The 20,269-nt window shown below is 39.8% G+C and overlaps 1 protein-coding gene across 2 annotated transcripts; it reads right to left on the bottom strand.

Annotated features, from left to right (window-relative positions):
• Window positions 1-687: 687 nt before the first annotated feature.
• On the bottom strand, window positions 688-12,487 carry PCDH18 (protocadherin 18). 2 transcript variants are annotated; one of them, XM_090036543.1, is made up of 4 exons: window positions 9,575-12,487; window positions 8,562-8,650; window positions 8,291-8,454; window positions 688-1,877 (listed from the first exon to the last, which is right to left on the bottom strand). In XM_090036543.1, the coding sequence occupies exons 1-4, from the start codon at window positions 12,077-12,079 to the stop codon at window positions 1,186-1,188; spliced, it is 3,450 nt and encodes a 1,149-aa protein (XP_089892669.1). In that variant the 5' UTR covers window positions 12,080-12,487; the 3' UTR covers window positions 688-1,185. The 2 variants fall into 2 exon arrangements, with proteins under 2 accessions (XP_089892669.1, XP_089892670.1); XM_090036544.1 differs by having other exon boundaries at window positions 8,562-8,647; window positions 9,575-12,485.
• Window positions 12,488-20,269: the final 7,782 nt, after the last annotated feature.

Below are 20,269 nucleotides of genomic sequence, written 5' to 3'. Positions count from 1 at the left end.
TGGGGACTCTTTTGCTTCTGAAGTACTCCCATTGTTATTGTGACTGCCAAAAATTAGCCATGAGCAAGGTTAAACAAAGTAAATGTAAGTGTGACAGAAGTGAGTGCACTATAGTATAGTGATACCAAGCTAGTTTTAAATTAGGTAGGTCAGGTATTGATAATAGTCTAACCACATAGACATACATAGAGCTCAGCATGGCATAAAGCTCAGCATGAGCTAATTTAGCCTGGCTATGTGGTTACCTTGCTGTCTGAACATATCTGAGAGAAAGACCTAACACAGAACTGGTATAAGCTGGTGCCTGTAATATAGCTGCAATGGCTTAGAGCAATTTTGCTGTCATTTATACTAGGGCAATTAATGGTAAATATGTGCACATGAAGTCAGAATTGGGCCCACAGTCTTAATCTAACTTCATGTCTCTATTTTAACATGAGTGAAGAGATCCTGCACAGCTAGTTCACCCTGCTACATAACATAATGATGACAACACAATATTGTGGTCAGTTTAGTTGGCAAGGTTGGAAGGTTGACAGTTGAATCATTTGCCCATTGGGAATTTTCCTATTGCCTGGAAAAATGGTGAATGTTGCCCACCTTCCTCATTCCTCTTCTAAGGCAATAAGAAAATGGGGAATGAATCTTTGAGCAAGCATGAAAATAAAAAGAACATTTTAGGCTTCATGGAAGTAGACAACTCTTTATTACAAGTATGAAACATTGCAACAAGATGTTGAATCAGTTATTAATACTAACGTCTGGATAATGTGTCAGTGGGTTCAAGTCTGTATTGTGACATCTGGAGTGTTTTAAAAAAGTTATGGAAACAGTGTCCCTGCCTCTCATTTTGTTTACACACATTCGTGGCAAGAATCTGGAATGTCAAACACCAACAGTGCCAGCTATATACACGTAGGAAAACATGCTTGCCATGGGAGTACAAAAATAAAATTTATTTGTTAAATTACACATAAATATAAGGTACAAATGTATTTTTAAAATACAGATAAAGATAATCACACTTGCATTGTGTACATATGAAAATACAGGGTTTTTTTTTTTAATATTCAACATACACAGACACATTTATGATAAATGCAACTAATTGGCAATGCCAGTTCTTTTCATTCTGGTATTTTTCCAGTTTTCCATAAATATGGAAAAATATGCTTTTAAAAACCTCTAGTTCTGCCGGACATCTTGCAGCAGCTTGTTAATTTCTGCTACCAGCTCACTAGCATCCATTAGTTCATGTTTACCATCATTGAGGTGGTTAAGCACATTGTCAAAATCATCTTCTTCGTAGTTTTCTGGAATTTCCTCCATGGCTGGAAGCCATTTAGAAGAAGGCTGTGCACTTGAGTGAGTCCCCAGAGTAGGCCCATTGTTGTTTGCAGGGTTTTGGAAATGTGTACTGGCTGCCCATGCTGCTACCCCTTGTGGGTAATTTACAGTCTTGGATGCCAAATGTCCCTTCCTGCGCTCTAGTGAGTTTGAGCGATCCATTTCATTGCATTCTGTATAGTTGTCCAGTGAAGGAGGCAACAAGCGCTGAAAGACGCTGCTCATTTCAGAGAGGAGAGATGAGGTACATGTGTCCCCTGAATCTTCCTCACCCTGACAATCTTTACCAAATGTTGAAAAGCTCTTTTTCTTCTCACTAGCATCTGCAGCCTGTGAATCTTCTTCTAGTGCATGTTGCTGCTGCTGCTGCTGCTGCTGCTGCTGCTGCTGCAGCTGTTGCTGTGACTGAAATTCCTCCCCTGGAATAAACATGTTACTTCTGTAATCAGAAGATGGAGAGGGCAAAGGTGGCATCCAGCACTGGTCAGAGTGTCCCAGAACTCGGCATTCCTCTGTGCATAGCCTCATTGCTGTAATCAAAACCAAATTCCATGTTTAATGTTGAGATTCAAATATATTATTCACATTTACAGGGGTTAGCAATAGCACGATACAGGAGCTGAATTTCAAAGTTCCAGCCAGGGACTGAACTTTTCCAGAGACTAGAGAAGTTTAAATTGGATGTCTTGTTTCATTCATCATATAAACAGATGGCAACTATAAATTCTGGATCCAGATGTGTATATAGATCCAAAAGCTTTAGTGATATTGTTTTTAATCCACAACAAGTAACAGTTTTATAAATTGATAAATATGAAAATTATGTGATCTTTTAAAATGGGCTTATGATGAACATTTGAAGCCTGAATTTAAAGCAGACTGAATAAATTAAGGACACAGACAGAAGTGACAATTTTCACTTAATCTGGACACAGAAAGTCGTCTATAGCTGTGACCAAACACAAGTGCATAGCTGCAGACCACTTAAAAAATGGGTGAAAATCTGAACCCTCATTGCATGAGGGATCAGATAAAGATGTTTCAAAACATAGTGTCTTCTGTAACTTCTGTCCGCACTGTCTCCCAGCCTTGAGCTGTTTTCAGAAGGGGAGCAGGAAAAAGGAGCAGAGGGAGTTGAGTCTGGGGTTTTGTCAGCTCCCGCTGCAGGGTGGAGTGGGTGTATTGGAGCCTCCTAGAGTGGGGGAGGATGGGAAGGACAGACTCCAAGTCATCTGCCTCATCCTCCAATATCAGTTGAGAAACCCCTAGAAGAGCTCCCTCTACTCCCTTTCCCCCACTTCCATTCCAAAAACAGGGACAGGCTGGGAGAGAAGAGGAGCCCCTAAGGGAAACCCACTGTAGGTTGGAAGCCAGCAGCTAGATTCCCTTCCCTCCTGGAACCAACACTGAACTGCTGTTTGATCCAGGGGATCCTGCAAAGGGTTCTCAGTTACAGTGGGGAACTGCACTTCTGTCTCCGCCCTAAAAGGCACTGCTCATTCCTCTCATATAAGGATGCCTGGTGCCTAGTTACATTTCAACTAAGAGAGCAATGTGAAAGAGGACAAGAGTATTAGAGGGAAATGAAGAGTATTAGAGGGAAATGACAAGGAAAAAATGGAGGGAGAAGAGAGAGGATGAGGAAATAGAGAAAATGTGACGTTTTCTTCACCTTTTGACACCTTTTTGACTCAGCTGGTAATATAATGCTTTATCAAATGGGTAGATTAGAATTGCATACAACTTGGGACACTTAGGTCAAATTCATGCTTAGTGTAATTCTACTAACTTCAGTAGAGTTATTCTGGAATAAGTGGGGCTGGCAGGCCTAGTACCTCCAGCTGTTGACATCTAGGGCCTCTACAGACTACAGATAATAGTAGCCAACATTTTATGGATCTGGACCAGTGAGGAATACTGAAGCAAGAACTGTCACTCATTCTTCCTTCCCTATTTTTGTGATGGTGGGAAGGAAAGAGAGGCAGTATACAAAGATGTTTGACCAGCTACTCTGACTAGAGCCAAGTTAGATTGAATTGGCAGTCCTACCCAAAGAGGTACTATACCAGACAGTAACCATCCCTGTAAAAAAATCTAGAGAAGACCCATGGGAGTATAAGCCTGTGAAGGCCTTCCTAGAAGTCAGTAACAGAAGTCCATAAGGCCCTGTGGAAAGAGGAGGTGCCAGGAAAAAGGCCAAACTACCAAATGCAGGAGGATGAACTGTCCTTTTCAGTATTTTGAAGGTAATAGGAATTAGCTAACATCGTTCAGGATTTGGCTTTTATAGTTTTGACTATACTGTAGGCATTGCTGCAGCTACACAGCAGTGCAGACATATTGAGCTCAGCTTTAACTAGGCAGCTAAGGACCCTATAAGCAGTCTAACCATGCCATCGTGAATCTCATCATGGGCTGTGAAACCTACCCAGAATCTGGATAAACACTAAAGCAGTACACCTTCTCTGAGCTCCACACTGCTGTGATTCAATTGTTACTGATATTGAGATAGCTAATTTATGGTTAGAGTATTTCTGCACTACACTGTGCTCACATCAATGACTAACAGCATAGGCATACTCTATGTCTATTTAATGCCTAACAGGAATATTGGAATTGTCATACTCAGTCATGACTATAGTTCATTGGGTTCTAGAGTCACTCTCAAAAAAAGGCCAGTCCCAGAAAGCTCCATAATGAACAATCATGAGATACCACAATGATCTCTTGTTCATAAGAGAAGGTTCCCTCTATTCCTTTTCAGTTAATTGATACTTTATGTCCTGAAGAATAAAGTTTTATCTCCCTTCAATTTTATAGGCTGGTTTTGTCTCACCTCTAACTAGTCAGTTTTCACAATCTCACCTCATAAGGTTCCCCATTTCTTTAAACATTTTTCTCTGGATCCCTTCAATTTCTCCTATGCCATTTCTGAAATGCGGTGATTGGAGAGGAATACAATATTCCAGGTGAGAATGTACCACTGATATATGTATCAGTTCTCTACTACTGTTAATCTTACTTCTCTGGTATGCCTAATAGAGACTCTAATATTTTATTTTTATTTTATTTTATTTTTAATGCCTTTTACAAGTATAAAGCTGACCAGTAGAAATAGTTGGAGGTCAAATACAGCATTAGGTGTTGCAAATGAGTTACTGATGGAGTAGCATCCAAAGAATGAGCATTGAAAAAATACTGGTGTTAAAAATATTGGTGCAGATGCCTGAAAAGCCTTAAAATGCTGAATGCCTGTATGCAGAAAGTTCTTAGTGTCTCACAGGTAATATCAGTAATCAGTGTGATTACACCAACTCTAGGAAAGTTTTGAAAACACCTCCGTCTGCAATCTATAAGTCAACCTATGTTAGTTCTTATGTGCATGGAAACCAATGTAATACAGGTATGCTTGGTCAGGTGATTATGCCTGTAAAATCCAAGTATTATAAAAGCGTAAATTATTAGAGGACTGTAGGTTCCATTGCTTTATCACCTTTATCACTAGCATTCAAAATTGTCTCATTGAAACTAACAGTAGTTTTCCCGTTGATGTTAGTAGAAGTAGGATTTGCCTGTATAAAACAATACTGACATTTTGAACAAATGATCAGAAGGCTCTTTGAAAATGTAATTAGTACCAATGGTAATGTTAGAGTGATGTTGTAGCCATGATGGTCTAGTAATTATGCAAGAGGCAAAAATTTTTTGGGTGATATATTTTATTGGACCAACTATATAGCTGGCATATAGTTAGGAAAGCTTTTAAATGGAATGCATTCTTTACCAGGTATGGCCTCATGCATTACATTGGAAAGCTTCTCTAACTTTATTCCAAACATGTAGTTGGTTCAATAAAAGTTATTACCCCATGTGCCCCTAGAAAAAATCCTTGGCTCTAACAGTATCTATGACACTAAGATTTCCAGCCCTAATTTTCCATGATTCTAAGATAGACTTAGACACAAAGTCAGATATACTTAGTGCCATAGACTGTCTTTAAATTAGTAAGAAAAAGATATAAAAATGTTTACAGAATCTTAAAAGTATGGATGAAGATTTAGAGACAAGTACCTACTGAGAGAAAGGGAGAAAAAAAAGAAATCTTTCACAGAATGTTAAAACTCCTTTAAAATCACTCAGATTTGGGGCTTTTCCATAAAACCATGTGGGTATTGGTTTTATCACACTCTAGTTTCAATTTAGGCAGTAAATACTCAAATAATTGTCTCTCTCAATATTTTCTTTCTGTGACTTGTGGTTGATGGTAAAAATATGGATCCATTTTAAAATAGAAGTCAGGAAAGGAGGTAGTTGAAGTTTAGAAACCTGAAGAGTTTTCTTTTCATTTTTTTGTTTTTTGTATTTGGAATAAACTTGTATTGATTTTTGTTTTATCTGAAGTGGTTCATCCATAAGCAAACAGATCTATCATGTGGGGTTCTCAAAAGTACTTTGGTGGTCACCACACAATTATCTCTGTAGCAGGGGAAGTTTTACTTTGCGTCAGTGAGATCAGTGTTAGACTAAGGCTGAAAACTTTTGAAAATTCCACCCTTTGGTTTCATATTTGGAGATGTAATTGTAGAAGCTCAAAACGAATAACCAGCATTCCAGCTAATCAAGCGTGTAACCACTCCCTCTTCTCTAACAACCCAAAACCATTCCAACAGGAAGTAGGCTTTTACTCTTGTACATTGGAAGCCATGGTGAGGGCTTCCAATGTAAAAACTGTTGAATGAATTGTGCCTAACAATGAATTATATTGAAATATACTTAGGAAGCAGATGTCAGAAAGAAAAAAAGTGGTGGAGGAGCAATTATACTCCTGGATTGAAGAGCTGAAGGGGAAAACAATTGGAGACACTGGGCACATCTACAAGAGATGCTAACTGTGCAGTAGCCTAATACCACTGCACAGTAGCACAACACAGACAGTGCTAATATGCTACTGTGCAGTGTTATTAGACTATGGCACAGTAGCATCACTAAAAAAGGCATTAGCCGGTGCTGCTGAGCAGTAATTCTTTACTGTGCATTTATTTAGTACAGCGAAAGTTCCATTAACCAGCACCTTACAAGCTGGCATACTCTATTAACTGGCAACCGGCATGCCACTGTGGCGCTTCCGGTTTCACTGAGCCCCCACGGCCCACAGCAAAGCAGCCTGCACTGCCAAGCCCCCATGGCCTGGGGCGTGACAGGCTGTGTAGGACCCATCTCCCTGTCCCGTGGGACCCGCAGGGCCCTCGGGAGGGTCGGCGATGCCGTGGAAGGGGTGGCAATGCCCTGGACATGGCAGGAGAAACGGCGGCCCGAACAGGCAAGGACTCCTGTTCAGGCCGCTCAGTTAACCAGCATGTTTTGTTATCCAGCATCCCCCATTCCCGGGGGATGCCGGATAACAGAGCTTTTACTGTACTTGGTTATACAAGTACTAAACTAAATGTGCAGTAACCACTGAAACCTACATGCCTTCAGCTAGCAGGACCTAAGTGAGTGGGATTTAGGGAGGCCATCATAAAGGAGAGCCTGGTTGTCCTCTGTCCTTGATTGATATGAAATCTGATGCCTTTATGTCCTCTATTTTTCTCCTCAAGAGAAAAATAGAGGAAAATAGGGGACATAAATGTGCCACATTTCGTATCAATAGAGGACAGAGTAGCAAACAACTGGAATGTCATCTATGATGGCCACCCTAGTGGGATTCCTGTACCCAACATGGACTAAGGGAAAATGTAAAGGCCCTTGAACCTAGCAAAATTCACAAAATAAATGTTAATGTTTTTAAAAGACACTGAAGCCAAATTTTGAATAAGCACTGTTTATGCACAGGGAAAAAGTTCTAGGAGGTTTCTCAGTTCAAACTTAGCACAAGGGCCAGGCCCACTTGTTTCCCTCGTGGGTAATTACAATACTGTAGGAGGAAAGGAAGTGGCTAGTTTATGGCCCAATGCCTATCCAGCTCCAGTCAATAAAATTAACTGTCTATTAAAAGGAACTTACTCTACCATCTGAAGCACCACAGCATAGTAGCCACAGTGCAATTTAGAGCTTCCCATCAACCCCAGAGTGTGCCTAAGCTATACTGGTCCTGTAGGAAATGGTCTTGATATGTAAGAATAGACCCTTTCCTGATATGTTTGTATCTAGGTATGCACATCTGAATTTTAATTGGACCTCAAAGAATTTAGGAGTACTTCTAGTGGTTTTATGAATATTGGTCTTCTATTTAAGATCTCACCTGCTCCCATGCCTAAACTGATTATTCCCCCCCTTTTTTTTGTTTACCTGTAACCCCACCTGAATCTAGAAATGTTAAGGGAGAAATGTTATAGCTCCCTTCTGGGTTTCTCCCCACAAGATTTCTTCCTCCTCAAGTGACTTTTTCCCAACAATCAGAATTACAGGGTTTCACTTCCAGCACCAATGCCATTTATATTAATTGATCAATGAAAATTAACCTTCAGTGCAAGCCATAGGCTTACCTATCTAGAATCTTTAGTCTATCACATATTCTATTTCAAGCTCTAAAAACCTGGGTTCTATGAATCAGATCCCACCATGGAAAATTCTTCTTCCAAATTACAGTTCCATGTATTTTTAGCATGCCACAACAGGCTGGCAGCACAAAAACATCCACCCAATCATTAAAAAGCTAGGGATACAGAAGAGTTGATGCTTTCTGGGGAAGGGGGAGGTAGAGCTGGCTCATGGTGTGTAAATAATAACAAAAACCAGCTAGGTACCAGTGGGCAGATTTGCAGGCTTTTACCAGCTGTGTAATGGCTGGGGTCAATATATTGTAGAACACGGGAGAGAGAGGAAGAGAAAAGGAAATAAAAACCTTGAAAGCTAAAGAATGTCTGCTTCTAATGCTAACTATATCAATGTGACAGTCAGGGAGCACAGTAAATAAACTATTCAACTTTTATTGTGCTCTTACCTGCAGGAATTCTCCCATCAGTAAGGAAAAGGTCACTGAATCCTTCCCCAAGAAGTCTGTCAATTGGAGACTCTCTTCCCAAATCATAATCACTGTCTCCTGCTTCACTATCGCCACGGCCACTGTCTTTTAAGCTAAATTTGTCCATATCTTGTAGGGCATATCTGTAAACACCAATAACAAGGGGATGGAATTATGTTTTGTTATTTCTTGTTCACTGTGTTTTTCTCTGACAAAAATGTTTTGATCAGAATCTAGTTAAAATCCTCACCTGTAGCTTCTGGAATATTTATTTCCTCTAAAACTTGGTCTTGGCTGATACTGGCCTTGATGAAGCATTGAGAGAAGCTGAGAAACCTGCTAAGAAAAAGACAAAAAATCCTGATTCCTTGAAACAAAGCTCTAATGCCTGTATAGAAAAGGTGGAATAACTTATTTCTGCAGGGATTTTTTTTCTTAAAAAAAATTAATTAGAGCACATTCATGTGCATATATAATGCATTACAGCTTGTTATTTACAATTCACAATATAGGCTGTGGAAAACATCTGAAGGCATTTCACAGTTAGAGTAGTGAGTGTAGCATATCAGTCTTAGCATTCATACTAATTTACACTTAATTTATACACACACACGTATAACAATGCATACATAGTGCAGATAAGTTATATTTTTATTTTTGTTTTGTGATCCCTGGAACTGTGTGATGTTTTCCTATAAGAAAATCCCATTAAAAATGTGGTATGTGCATTTAAAACAGTTTATAGTCCACGAATTGAAAAACAAGATGGAGTGACTTTAAAACAGTCCAGTTATAATGATACCCATCCCAACACCATATAATAGAATAGGAAGAGTTAGTGTATCAGAGTTATCCCATATTTTGAGGAGTTTCCCTGTCTTTCATACAGGTAAACAGTTTTTTGTGTGCTTTATGTGTGTCTGTGCACAGGAGTGGGAGAAAGAGTGAAAACTGTATGTTTCCTAAGTGAATGGTATCTATATTGCCCTCAGTTCTTTCATCCTACAAGATAAAAGAAAGGAAAATAATATTAATAATTAATCATATGTTTACCCTTCTCCCTCCTGGCATTGGATTCCTTTAAGATCAGTTGACATTGGAATGGTACTGCACTGCTGCAATGCCTGAAGGAAAATCTATACTACTTTTACGATGCATATAGCTATCCATGTCTCACACACAGCATATAGACTATATGCCAACTCATAGAAGAATGTGTGTATGAACAAGGGAATGTGCATGCACAACGATACAGAATCTTACCTCAACAGCAGGAGTAGCATGGGTGAGTTCCAGTGCGAAATTCTCTGGCACATGATTTGATGAGATTGTCACCAGACTGTTTAGTGATTGGTGACTATGGTGGCTCTGTCGACTGCTCAGCTGCCCTCTTTCTAATGTTGGAGAGGATGAAGGAGAAGCTCTGTGATGAGATCTGATGGGTAAAGTGCCATTCACAGTTGGCACAAGGGTAATGTCCCCTTTGTGTATCTGTCTTGAGGGTCTTTTTGGGTGGTGCTGGTAAGTGGATTCTGCCACACGACAGTTATAGGATCTGGTGTCCTTTTTCTCTCGATTGCATCTTGTAGCAAAGATAACCATAATGACCAACAGCACTGCACATATTGATCCTAAGGATATAATTGTTATCATAGAGACATCCAGGGAAGGCTGGCTAACAAAAGGAGCTTCTGTACTTGAAAATGAATATACATATTCAAAAACAGTACATTTCAGAAGTGCTTTGGTGCTAAGTTGAGGGCTGCCTTTATCCTGAACAATCACAGAAAACTCCCATTCCTTAGATGGAACAGATTCTATGCTGACATTGATATGGATGTCACATGATTTGGGGTCCATTACAAAAATACTGTTTTCATTGTCAGCTGCTATAGAACAACTTAGTTCAGAGTTCATACCAGAGTCTCTATCTATGGCCTTTATCCTGGTGACAAGGAAGCCACTTCCAGCATCTTTAGGGATTGAGATTTCCGCAGTACTGTTGCGCAGGGCAGGACCCACAATTACAGGGGCATTATCATTTTCATCAATGATAGTTAACACAACAGTGGTATTACTAACAAGTTGCTGACTTCCTCCATCTCTAGCTTGAACCACAAAGGCAATCTGATTTTCTTCTTCATGATCGAAAGTTCTGAGTGCATAAATTGCACCATTAGATGGGTCAATAGTCACATAGGTGGTTATGGAGCTTCCCAAAATATAGCTCTCCAAAATAGTGTAAGTCACCTGTCCATTGTCTCCTAGATCTGGATCTGTTGCCACAACAGATGTGATGTATGCTCCTGGAGAATTATTTTCTAAGATAACAACTTCATATCTGTTTGTCTGGAAGCGGGGTGGGTTGTCATTTTCATCACTGATTTGGACAGTAAAGTGTTTTACTGAGGAGAGACTTGGCATTCCCTTGTCTTCTGCTATTACAGTCAAGCTGTATTCAGATCTCTTTTCTCTATCTAGAGTGGCATTAGTCAAGATTAAATAGTTATTTTCATATGTCTTTTGAAGTTTAAAGTGGCCATGCCCATGGAGCTTGCAAACTATCTCTCCATTCATTCCAGAGTCCTTGTCTTGTACCCTGACTAAAGCAACAAATGTATCCAGAGGTGACCCTTCTGATATGTAAGCTATTTCCTCTTTCTCAAGAGACATCAAGTTTAAATTAATTTCAGGTTTGTTATCATTAACATCCACAATTTTTATTATAATTTTGCAGTGAGCAGGGATAGAATTTGGACCCAGATCTTGAGCCTGTGCATCTATTTCATAGGATTTGGTGGTTTCATAGTCCACTTGCTTGAGAAGGGTCAGATATCCTTTTTCTGAATCTATTTTAAAAGTCTCTATAATTTTGGAAGACACATGACTACTGAATGAATATACAACTTTACCATTAGCGCCCTCATCTGGATCAGTAGCATTGAGGTCTATGAGCAAAGTACCAACTGGTGAATTTTCTAAGAGTTGAATTATGTAAGACTGTTGTTCAAACACAGGACTGTTGTCATTAGAGTCAGAAATACTTATTTTTAGGGTGGATGATCCAGATCGCTGAGGCACCCCCTTATCTGAAGCAGTGAGTTGGAGTTCGTAGCTTGACTTCAACTCCCGATCCAGTTCTCTTACCACAATGAGCTCTGCATACTTAGCACCGTCAGTCCTTGATCGCACTTCAATATTAAAAAAATCATTTGCAGCAAGTGAGTAAGTGTGAAGGGAATTTTCCCCAACATCTGGATCAAAAGCACTGTCCAAAGGGATCCGGGTTCCTACAGCTGCACTCTCTGAAATTTCAATAGGTATGAGAGCTCTAGAAAACTGGGGGGAGTTGTCATTAATATCCAGCACTTCAACTTCAACATGGAAAAGCTGCAGATGTTCAGTAGGCAGAGTGATCACATCAAACTCTATGGAGCAGTTTAAGTTTTTCTGGCAGAGTTGTTCCCGGTCAATTTTAGCTCCTATGCTGATCTCTCCATTATCCTCCCGGACTACAAGTAAGGGAGAATTCCCCCTTTGCATGGCTCGAAAACGAACTGAAGAAGGGTTTGGCATTTTTAATAAAACATCAGCTACATCCTCTGATAGTCTTGCAATTACTGATCCAACTCTCTGCTCCTCAAAGATCCTGTATTTCAAATTCCTGCCCAAGACATCTTTGTTGAAAGATATTATCATCAGTGCAGAAAGAAATATAAAGTGCATTTTACTACTGATTTGGTGCATTTGTAAGTTCTTGCAATTCATTTCTCCAAGCAAGTTAAAAAGCAAATATTTCAACTTCCTTTGGTATGTTAAACCCAGAATACATTTGGTTCTTTTAAACTTCACAATGTCTCTTATAATACAGCAAAGTACTAATATCTTACTAGCTCAGAAAACTTTTTTTTTGTATACACACCGTGTCAGGACATCCAGATACAATCTGTATGCAATCCAATCTCTCTCATTTGTTTGCCTGCTCCTCTTCCAGGATGAAATTTGTCACATCAGTGTTTTCTTCTTCTGCAGTTAGAATCCATTTACTGCAGGGTGCTAGCTGAATCTGCAGTGTATCTTTTCTGAGAGATCCTCTTTCCCTCTCACTGCTCAGCTGCAGACTAAACACCCTTGATTGCTGACTCCAGTCTAAAATCTGTGCAACTTCACTTCAACTCAGACAAAGCTTTTGCCCGGCATGTGTTGAATTCCTTCCAGCCAATCAGCTAGCTTCCAAATCAAAGGACAGTGAAGTCACAAAAAAAGAGCTGGAGGAAGGTGGGGGGAGCAGCTCCTCCCCCAGCATTCACTTTCTGTGAGTGTGCCACAACAAAGAGGAGACAAATTACTAAAGAAAAACTTTAAATCAACTACTTGTCCTCTTTATTTATATGACACATTGAATTGTTTTTTGTAATTTTAATTAGTCGGCTTGCTTCTACCAAACATGATAATTCTCTTGATTTATGCACTTTTAGGTCCCCCTTTTAACTAAACAGCACATTTTGGGAGGGCATTTGCTTAGTAAAAGACTGTAAGGTGACATGTCTCTAAACATGCCAGAGGATTCCCCACCCCCTCTTTCTCCTTTTTTTAACATTTATCCACTTCTGCTTCTTTCTGTGTAATCTGCTTTTCTTAATGTCTTTGTTGCTAAATGGAGCACAAGTCCCTATTTCATTCTTTTGGTCCATTTTCCTCTCTCTCTTTTTTACAGTCAATATTTGCAAACCTTTGTCCTTTAACAGGCTCCTTGTTAAAGGGTATTGCAGTGTTTTGTTTTATGTGCCACTTCACTTGTCTTTTCCTTAGCTAGGTTCTTTTAGTGTGTGCTTTTTATTTTGTTGTTCCTGAGGTTCTTAAAAAAATCCTTTTCATTTTAGTTAAAAAGAGCAGCTCATGCCTCTGCATAACAATTTCTGCTAGCACACCCCATCTATATGCCAAGTGTCTAAAACAGAGACAACCTGAAGGAGTAAATGTCCCGTAAACAGTGACAGTTTCATCATATCTCTTCTAAAACTGTTTTCACATACATACTGCAACACATTTGCACAGAGAAATCCAATGTCTGAGTTGATGATATATTTTGTGCACATCAGAAATGCTATAGATCATTATGTGAGCCTCATGCTGTATCCAGGTCACAGAAACTGATACGTTCTTTCTCATTTCAAATATAAGTATTTATGAATATGCTTTCTGCTCCCCTTCTCTGCTCTTCCTTTTAAAATGTATAATTCAATCCACAATCTTTTAGCTCTCATTCTTCTTTACATTATTCCTCTGTTAACTTTATCCACTTGCTCATTTGCTCCTTCCCATCATCTTACCATCACTTCTTTTTCATGTACTTTTTCTCCTCCTTCCACTTCTTCCCTGCCCCCCCAGCCTGGAAATGTAAAAAGTAAATCTCTGATTTTTCCAATTTACTTACTCTCCACAGAGCTCAGCCAAAGTCACTAAGAAGGTTCTTGTCAAAAAAGAAAGCAGAGGAGGCTCAGCGTGAACTCTCCTTCTTTTTAAGCATTCAAAAGCATTTTATAAGCCATTGTCTCTTTTTTTCAGAAACCAGCACCGTGTGGCAAATTGTGCAGAATAGAAATGCCTATAATGAATGTATTTAGTACTGGGTCACGCCGATGAACATTCTGCCCCCATGAATAATACTGTTTTACAAGTTTGCAGCCCTTTCAAATTGCTGATCCCCAAACCCTATAGGCAAATGAGAAAAGCTAACACAAGCAACTGGGACTTTAGAAACCCATAGCCATCTGGCCTAAATCTCTAACAATCCAAGCCAATAATTATATCAGTTCAGGCTTTAGTGAACCCCTTTGCAAACACCAAAAGAGCAAAGAAAGGAATTAGTGGCCATTCTAAGTTGGGGTGGAGTGAACTCAGAGATAATCTAATTCCTTTAGTTCATGGACAGCTTTCTTGAAGCTTTGATAAATCTTTCTAAAACATTTTTCCAAAATTCCAAGTGCAACTTCTTTTCTGGCCATAATTGGGGAACTAGGCTCCATTAAACTCCCTTCTTAATGTCCATTAAAAGTATTTTGTTCTTTAAAAAAAAAAAGTCACTGCCCCTTTTTTAAGAAGAGTACAAGAGATGAATAATTCATAGTAAAATGCATTTTCAGCGGTGCATATTAACATATTTCAAACAGGGTGCAAATTAATATATAGCTATAGGAATGTGTGCTTATGAGCCATAGCTTAAGGAATTTAGAAATACTGTACTTTTGTGGCAAGTTTTGTTACGCTTCCCATCTTAGTCACTCCATATTCACCAGAGCAATATCTCTGAAAGAGATTAATCTGCAGATACTGCTATACAGAAAAGTTCCTATAAACAATTGTAATAGTGCTGGATTTTCCTTTAAAAATTGGCCTCATCAACTGTTTTACTACTAAAATGATCAGCAATATCCATATTATGTTGCAACTCATGATTTGTGTTTATATTATAGACAAGTGTTTTAGCAGCTAATTGGTCTATATCTTCTATTCTGAAATAAAGTGATGAATAAACTGGTAAAAACACTTTGTAACAACACTCATTGGATCCCATGTCTGAGAAGGGAAACATGATTTTATTTAATGCCACACTACTTCTGTTAGTCATTCTAGAATAATACTTTCTTTAGTTTCCTTGGCTTTAAGGTGGTTAAGAAGAATCACAGCTCTTTCTAGGCCTATTCTTCACATATTCAGTGAAAGCGTTTTGTTTGAATGTCCCTTAAACTCCAATCCACCTTTGACATGGCAGACTTTTCTTACAAAGAAGGGAGAGATTTCCACGTGCATCAAGCAGACATGTCTTACGGACTGTGGTATTGTGTATGTTGTTAGGCACGTGAGTGGAGTGCTGCTAAACCTCCTGGAGAGTAATCTTAGTTACTTCTTCCCTCATACATGTCTATTCACAATAAAAATTTAAGACTGTGCATTTAAAACTCAGCATCATAGCTGGAAAAGGAAAACAAACTAACTCCAGCTATGACTTCTTATCACCTACATTACCACTTCAGAAAACATAGTTAGCTAGAGGTTTAATTAACTTTGTGCTAAGCCAAATATAGCTTTGTTTCTCTGGACTATATATTTTAAAGTCTGTCTCATTTCTCAAAGGAGTTTTGTTGAGCATTCAATAAAGCAGGATCTGTTTTAAAATGTATGGAGCCTTAGGTACAAAACACCTAAACCTAAGTAGACATGAAGAACTTTTGTTTAAAGAAAAACAGTGTCCTATCCTTAACAGTAGCAATAATTATAAACAATTAAATTAGCATGCTTGTCCCCAAAATGGGTTGTAATCATGCTCGACTTGATTTGTTCCCTTATTATATATCATGGCATAATATATTTCAGCACATAAGACTTGACAAGTTCAAATGTGATTTGACACCTATTATAATAAATGTGAAAGATAAATCTTGCCAGATCAGAAGTACATTTTAAAAGAGTATTTCCATCATAATGGATGTAAAGTCTTTGTAAGTTTCTATTTTTTTTGTTTTATATCTTTTACAAACTTTTCCCAAAAAGGATGCATCATCACTGTCTTGTACCCCTTTACATTTGGATTTTGCTTTTAGATTTGGAAAAAGTGAATTTAAAGTGGATACAAATGATTCTACCTGTGATTCTGCATTGCTTTAAAGAGCACAATGTAGTAATGGTGCAAGAGCGGCAGTAGTAAGACACATGTTGCAATGATTTGTGTGGACTGCAGAGGGAAGTTATGCTGCTGAGTTAAGAAAAAGTCCAGATTAATTTGAGCATGTCTGAATAGAGTATGCATTGAGAACTGGCCTATTGGTATATTTTTCTTCTGTTCTGCTAAAAGAACAGATAAGTACTTGCCAAGAATACAACAAATTGGACTGATTCTTCCCCACCTTGCACTATGTGTTACCATTTACATGTCTTCAAAGCAAGTGGAAGATTTTTCTTAATCAGACTTTGCTCCTTACATTTTGGTCTGGATTCAGGTACTCTAGGGGCATGTCCAGATGAGCGCACATGTGAAGGAGCATACATTTCCCGTGGCACAAATAGCAATGGCACATATTTGTGCTGTTGCTTTTTATCCCTGGGCATGCCCCTGCACATGCACTCTAGCATGCGACAAAATGAACCAGGTGGGATAGAGGAGGCTGGGGCCAGCACCTGTGCTGGCCCCAGCAGCCTCACCTGGGATCCTGAGAGCCTCCTGGGGCAGCAGCTGTGCCCAAACAGCCACTCAGAGCCTGGCTGGAAGCCAAAACATGACTTCGGCTGGCCTGGCTCCATTTCTGGCCATGCACACTGTGCTGCATGGGCCACATCCCTTTTTTTTAGCAGCAGGTTTTTTTTTCTTAGATTTCATAGTTCTAATAGCCCTTAGGGCTGGAAGGGACCTCGTAGGATCTTCTGGTATCAAACTAGCAGCATGGTGAATGGGTGCACGTGTGCTGCGTGTGGTTTGCAGCACCTCAAACAGCTTTGAGGTGCTATAAATTGCATGTGTGCATTTGTCTGGACACACTCCAGGGCTCCAGCCCATGGCAAAGGGCTTCAGCCCAGCACTGTTTCCCCTGCTACTTGGAATAGCAGAGAGAATCTTCCTACTCCTCCAACAGTGGCACAGAGCAGCTCTCCCAACTAGCAGAACTGGGTCTTTTTCCCTTGTAGAGAAACCCATAGAAACCTTCTCTTCCTTTCAGAAAGGTAAGGAAAACAGTGGGGAGAGGATGGGGGAAGAGTGTCTTAGCTCTTTCCAGCAGCTACTTAGGGTTGAAATATTATGTCCTCTTTCCCTCTGCCAGGCACAGGGGTATCTTCTTGATCAGTGTTGGTGGGCTCCCCAATGCAATGGTTCTTGGAGTCAAGATGCCTTTGAGATACGAGACAGATCACACTATCAGATATTGTTTCAGGCCATCCACAGACTGAGGTGACATGACATCAGTTATACTTCGTTCCTGTTTGCAAAGGTTCTTTGCCACAGAGGTTAGAAATTTACTTCTAATTTCATTTAAATGAAAGGATAGGGTGTAATCTAATTACATGATACCAGGAGTCAGAGCTTTAAACATCAGCTGAAAATGCCTGTTTTAATCCACAGCTCTTCTTTCTGTGACAACTCTTTTTGCACAGGTATAAATAATTATGTAAGAATTGTGATGTGTTTTTTACATATTAATTATAAAGGAAGCATTTCTACAGTAATATGGTATTATGTAAATACTAGCTGTGTCTACATGAGATGCTTACTGCACAGTAGCTGATTAGTATTGCACTGTAGTATAACTGGGCACTAACCATGACACAATGCTGCTGCACAGTAGTAACAAGCTACTGCATAGTAAGCATCACCAAGCAACCATGCTGGGACGCTACTGAGAAGTAACGCTGGTTACTGTGCAGTCCTTTAGTATTTCGTTATGCAGTTAGTGTCTTGTGTAGATGTGATTGCTAGGTACTAGACCTTTCACCCCAATCTGCCTGTCTCTCTCTAGGTGCATCTACATGAGAAACCTTAAGGCGCAGTGGACTGTTCTACTGGGAAGCAGTGCATCACGGCAGAAACCGTGCTAATGGTCTAATTCACAATTGAATTAGTCTACTGAGCATTAAGTGACACAAAAAAGATCTTCACCTTTGCTACTGCGCATTAGCACAGCTACTGAGCCTTTATCTAGTACTATTAGAGGTACTAAATGTGCAGTCACAAAGGCACATTAATAAACATGTAGATGCATCCTCTCTGGTGCAAGTAATCTTGTTGTATAGTGGCACTGTTTCAGTAACGGAAATTAAAACTATCCCCATCCAGACCAACCTCTATTTTGGTGCTTAGAGCATTTTCTTGAGAAGCGAGAGGTGTAATTTTGAATTCTGTCAGGCAGGGAAGGGATTTGAAACCAGGTCTCTCCCTTTCTGTGATAATGCTTTAGCCATTAGGCTACTGTATAAAAGGTGGGCAACATTCTAACCCGCTCAGATAGAAAATTGTTTTATGTTGAACTCAGTGCTGCCGGGGTTTGTTAGGCATGCCCACACCACGTCTTCTGGGCTGGGTCTTTTAGGATCCTAAGACAAAGGAATGCTCAGCCTGAGGATCCTGGATTTACATTGGAGATAAGTGCTATGTTATTCACCCCTTTTGTGAGAGAGGTAGTTCCTTGCACTTATAGACAACATCACCTAGATGACATCACCGGTGAAAAGGTAAGCTTTTCAGGCTTCTAGAGGTTAGGCAAGACTTTTGAGGATCGCATTCTTCTGTAGATACCTAAGCCATTTTGTGAATCTGGGTTTAACTGCCTAAGGTGCTAACATCAGAAGTTAAATTGCATGATGTTTTTAACTGCATATACCTCAGATATACAAATTCTGTTCTCACTATTATAAATCTGCAATCAGACTGTTAAAAAGAGTTCTGGTGGAACAGGATGAACATTTGGTACAGCAGGTTCACAGGACCGTAACAGTCTTTCATCTGGAAATTGCTATGGGATGGAAATAGCAGTGAGGTCTCAAATGCTTTGGTGTGGATAAGGAGAGGAAAATCCAATTACCCCTTCCCTGCTATGGAACAATATGCAGTTTTACCCTAAAACACAGCAGATGTGTATTAGGCAGGAGCCATCAGTGAAGGGGTGATTGTTTTGCACTGACTTTACCATCTCTGCACTTTTCAAACATTTAGTGGTATTGTAGCTCCAAGGAAGCTATGCTACCAGGACGTCTCCTGTACACAGCGATTCCCAGTTCCCAAGAGAGGGAGGTGGGAAGGGGCCCACACTGCTCCTTTCCCCCTCTCTGCTTTGCCCAGCCTGAGCAGGGGGAGAGTGGAAGGGTGGATCAGAGCCCGTTCACTTCATGGGCCCAGCCTGACTCCCCCAGTATCTCAGCTGGGGGGGGAGGTGGTCCTGGAGAAGTCCATGAGTTGGGGGGAGGGGTTCAGATCCACCCCCCAACCTCCAGCTTAGGCCAGGCAAAGTCCAGCTAGCAGCATGCTTCTACTTGCTTAAACTCTCTCCCTTCCCATCTCTCTCCCTGCTGGCAGCCCTGGATCTGGGGAGTAGGGGCAGGGCTATGGAGGGGGACAGTTAGGCAGCCTCTGTAGAGGCTGCTGGTGTGCTTTCCCTACTGGCCAGGAGGGCCAGTGCAGGCAGATTCAATTCTCCTCACAAACATCTGTTGTTTGGCGGGGGGCTCTAATTCATGGCACTTTATGTACAGTGCCATGAATTAGAGGTAGCGCCTAAATGTCTGTCTGCACTCATAATCACAAGATACCAGCCAAGCAACTGTGCCATCTTAGAGCACTAGTTTATCCATTGCAGTATCTTCTAAAAGCTTATTTTCTGCTGCTTCAGAGACAAGTGGGAAAAGTAACAAAATACAGGAGCCAAATTGTATACCTAGAAAAATATATATTTCTTTCTCTTCAGCCAGCAGGTTGACACTGTAAAGCATGGGATTTGAGTTATAGGGGATAGTTTTTCTATAGATAAGCAGAGTCCCACCTTCCTGCTATCAATCCATATATTTTACTATCTCTAAAGTCACTTTAGAAAAAAGAGATCTAGTCAAACATTAAATTATATCAAACTTTCAAAATCCTACTACCACCTGCTTATGAGTGAGAAATTTTCTTGACAAGTGAGTTAAATATTAGTTTTTTCATTATCATCCATCATAATGGTAAAGGGCAGGTGAGCAGATTTTCTGCTGTGGGAGTAAATTTTCATGGCAGTTTTGCAAGGCAGCATTATGTACATAAACAGAAAGTTTAACTTTTATATATTTCATGTGACATAAATATTATACCTAGATTTTGAGTGCCTTTCTGGACCAATAAAATGTTTATTTCTCAGAATTCTTTGAAATTGCTAAAGAAGGAAATGCATGGATCTTGTGGTTTACCAAGTCTTTATTAAAAACAAATGCCTATCCTAT

The sequence above is a fragment of the Crocodylus siamensis genome, chromosome 2, assembly GCF_052110815.1.
Source record: "Crocodylus siamensis isolate JL-2025a chromosome 2, ASM5211081v1, whole genome shotgun sequence".
NCBI classification, from domain to species: Eukaryota; Metazoa; Chordata; order Crocodylia; family Crocodylidae; genus Crocodylus; species Crocodylus siamensis.
The sequence above is the reverse complement of the archived record's forward strand: the minus strand, read 5'-3'. Positions and strand labels throughout refer to the sequence as shown.

What these genes read in the sequence shown, in the direction of transcription:
- PCDH18 (XM_090036543.1), bottom strand. Translation starts at nt 12,079, where the DNA reads ATGAATTGCAAGAACTTACAAATGCACCAAATCAGTAGTAAAATGCAC. An exon ending in ATGCTACTCCTGCTGTTGAG is followed by an intron (nt 8,651 to 9,574) that starts GTAAGATTCTGT and finishes TCTTTTTCTTAG; the next exon opens with CAGGTTTCTCAGCTTCTCTC. An exon ending in AAATATTCCAGAAGCTACAG is followed by an intron (nt 8,455 to 8,561) that starts GTGAGGATTTTA and finishes TGGTGTTTACAG; the next exon opens with ATATGCCCTACAAGATATGG.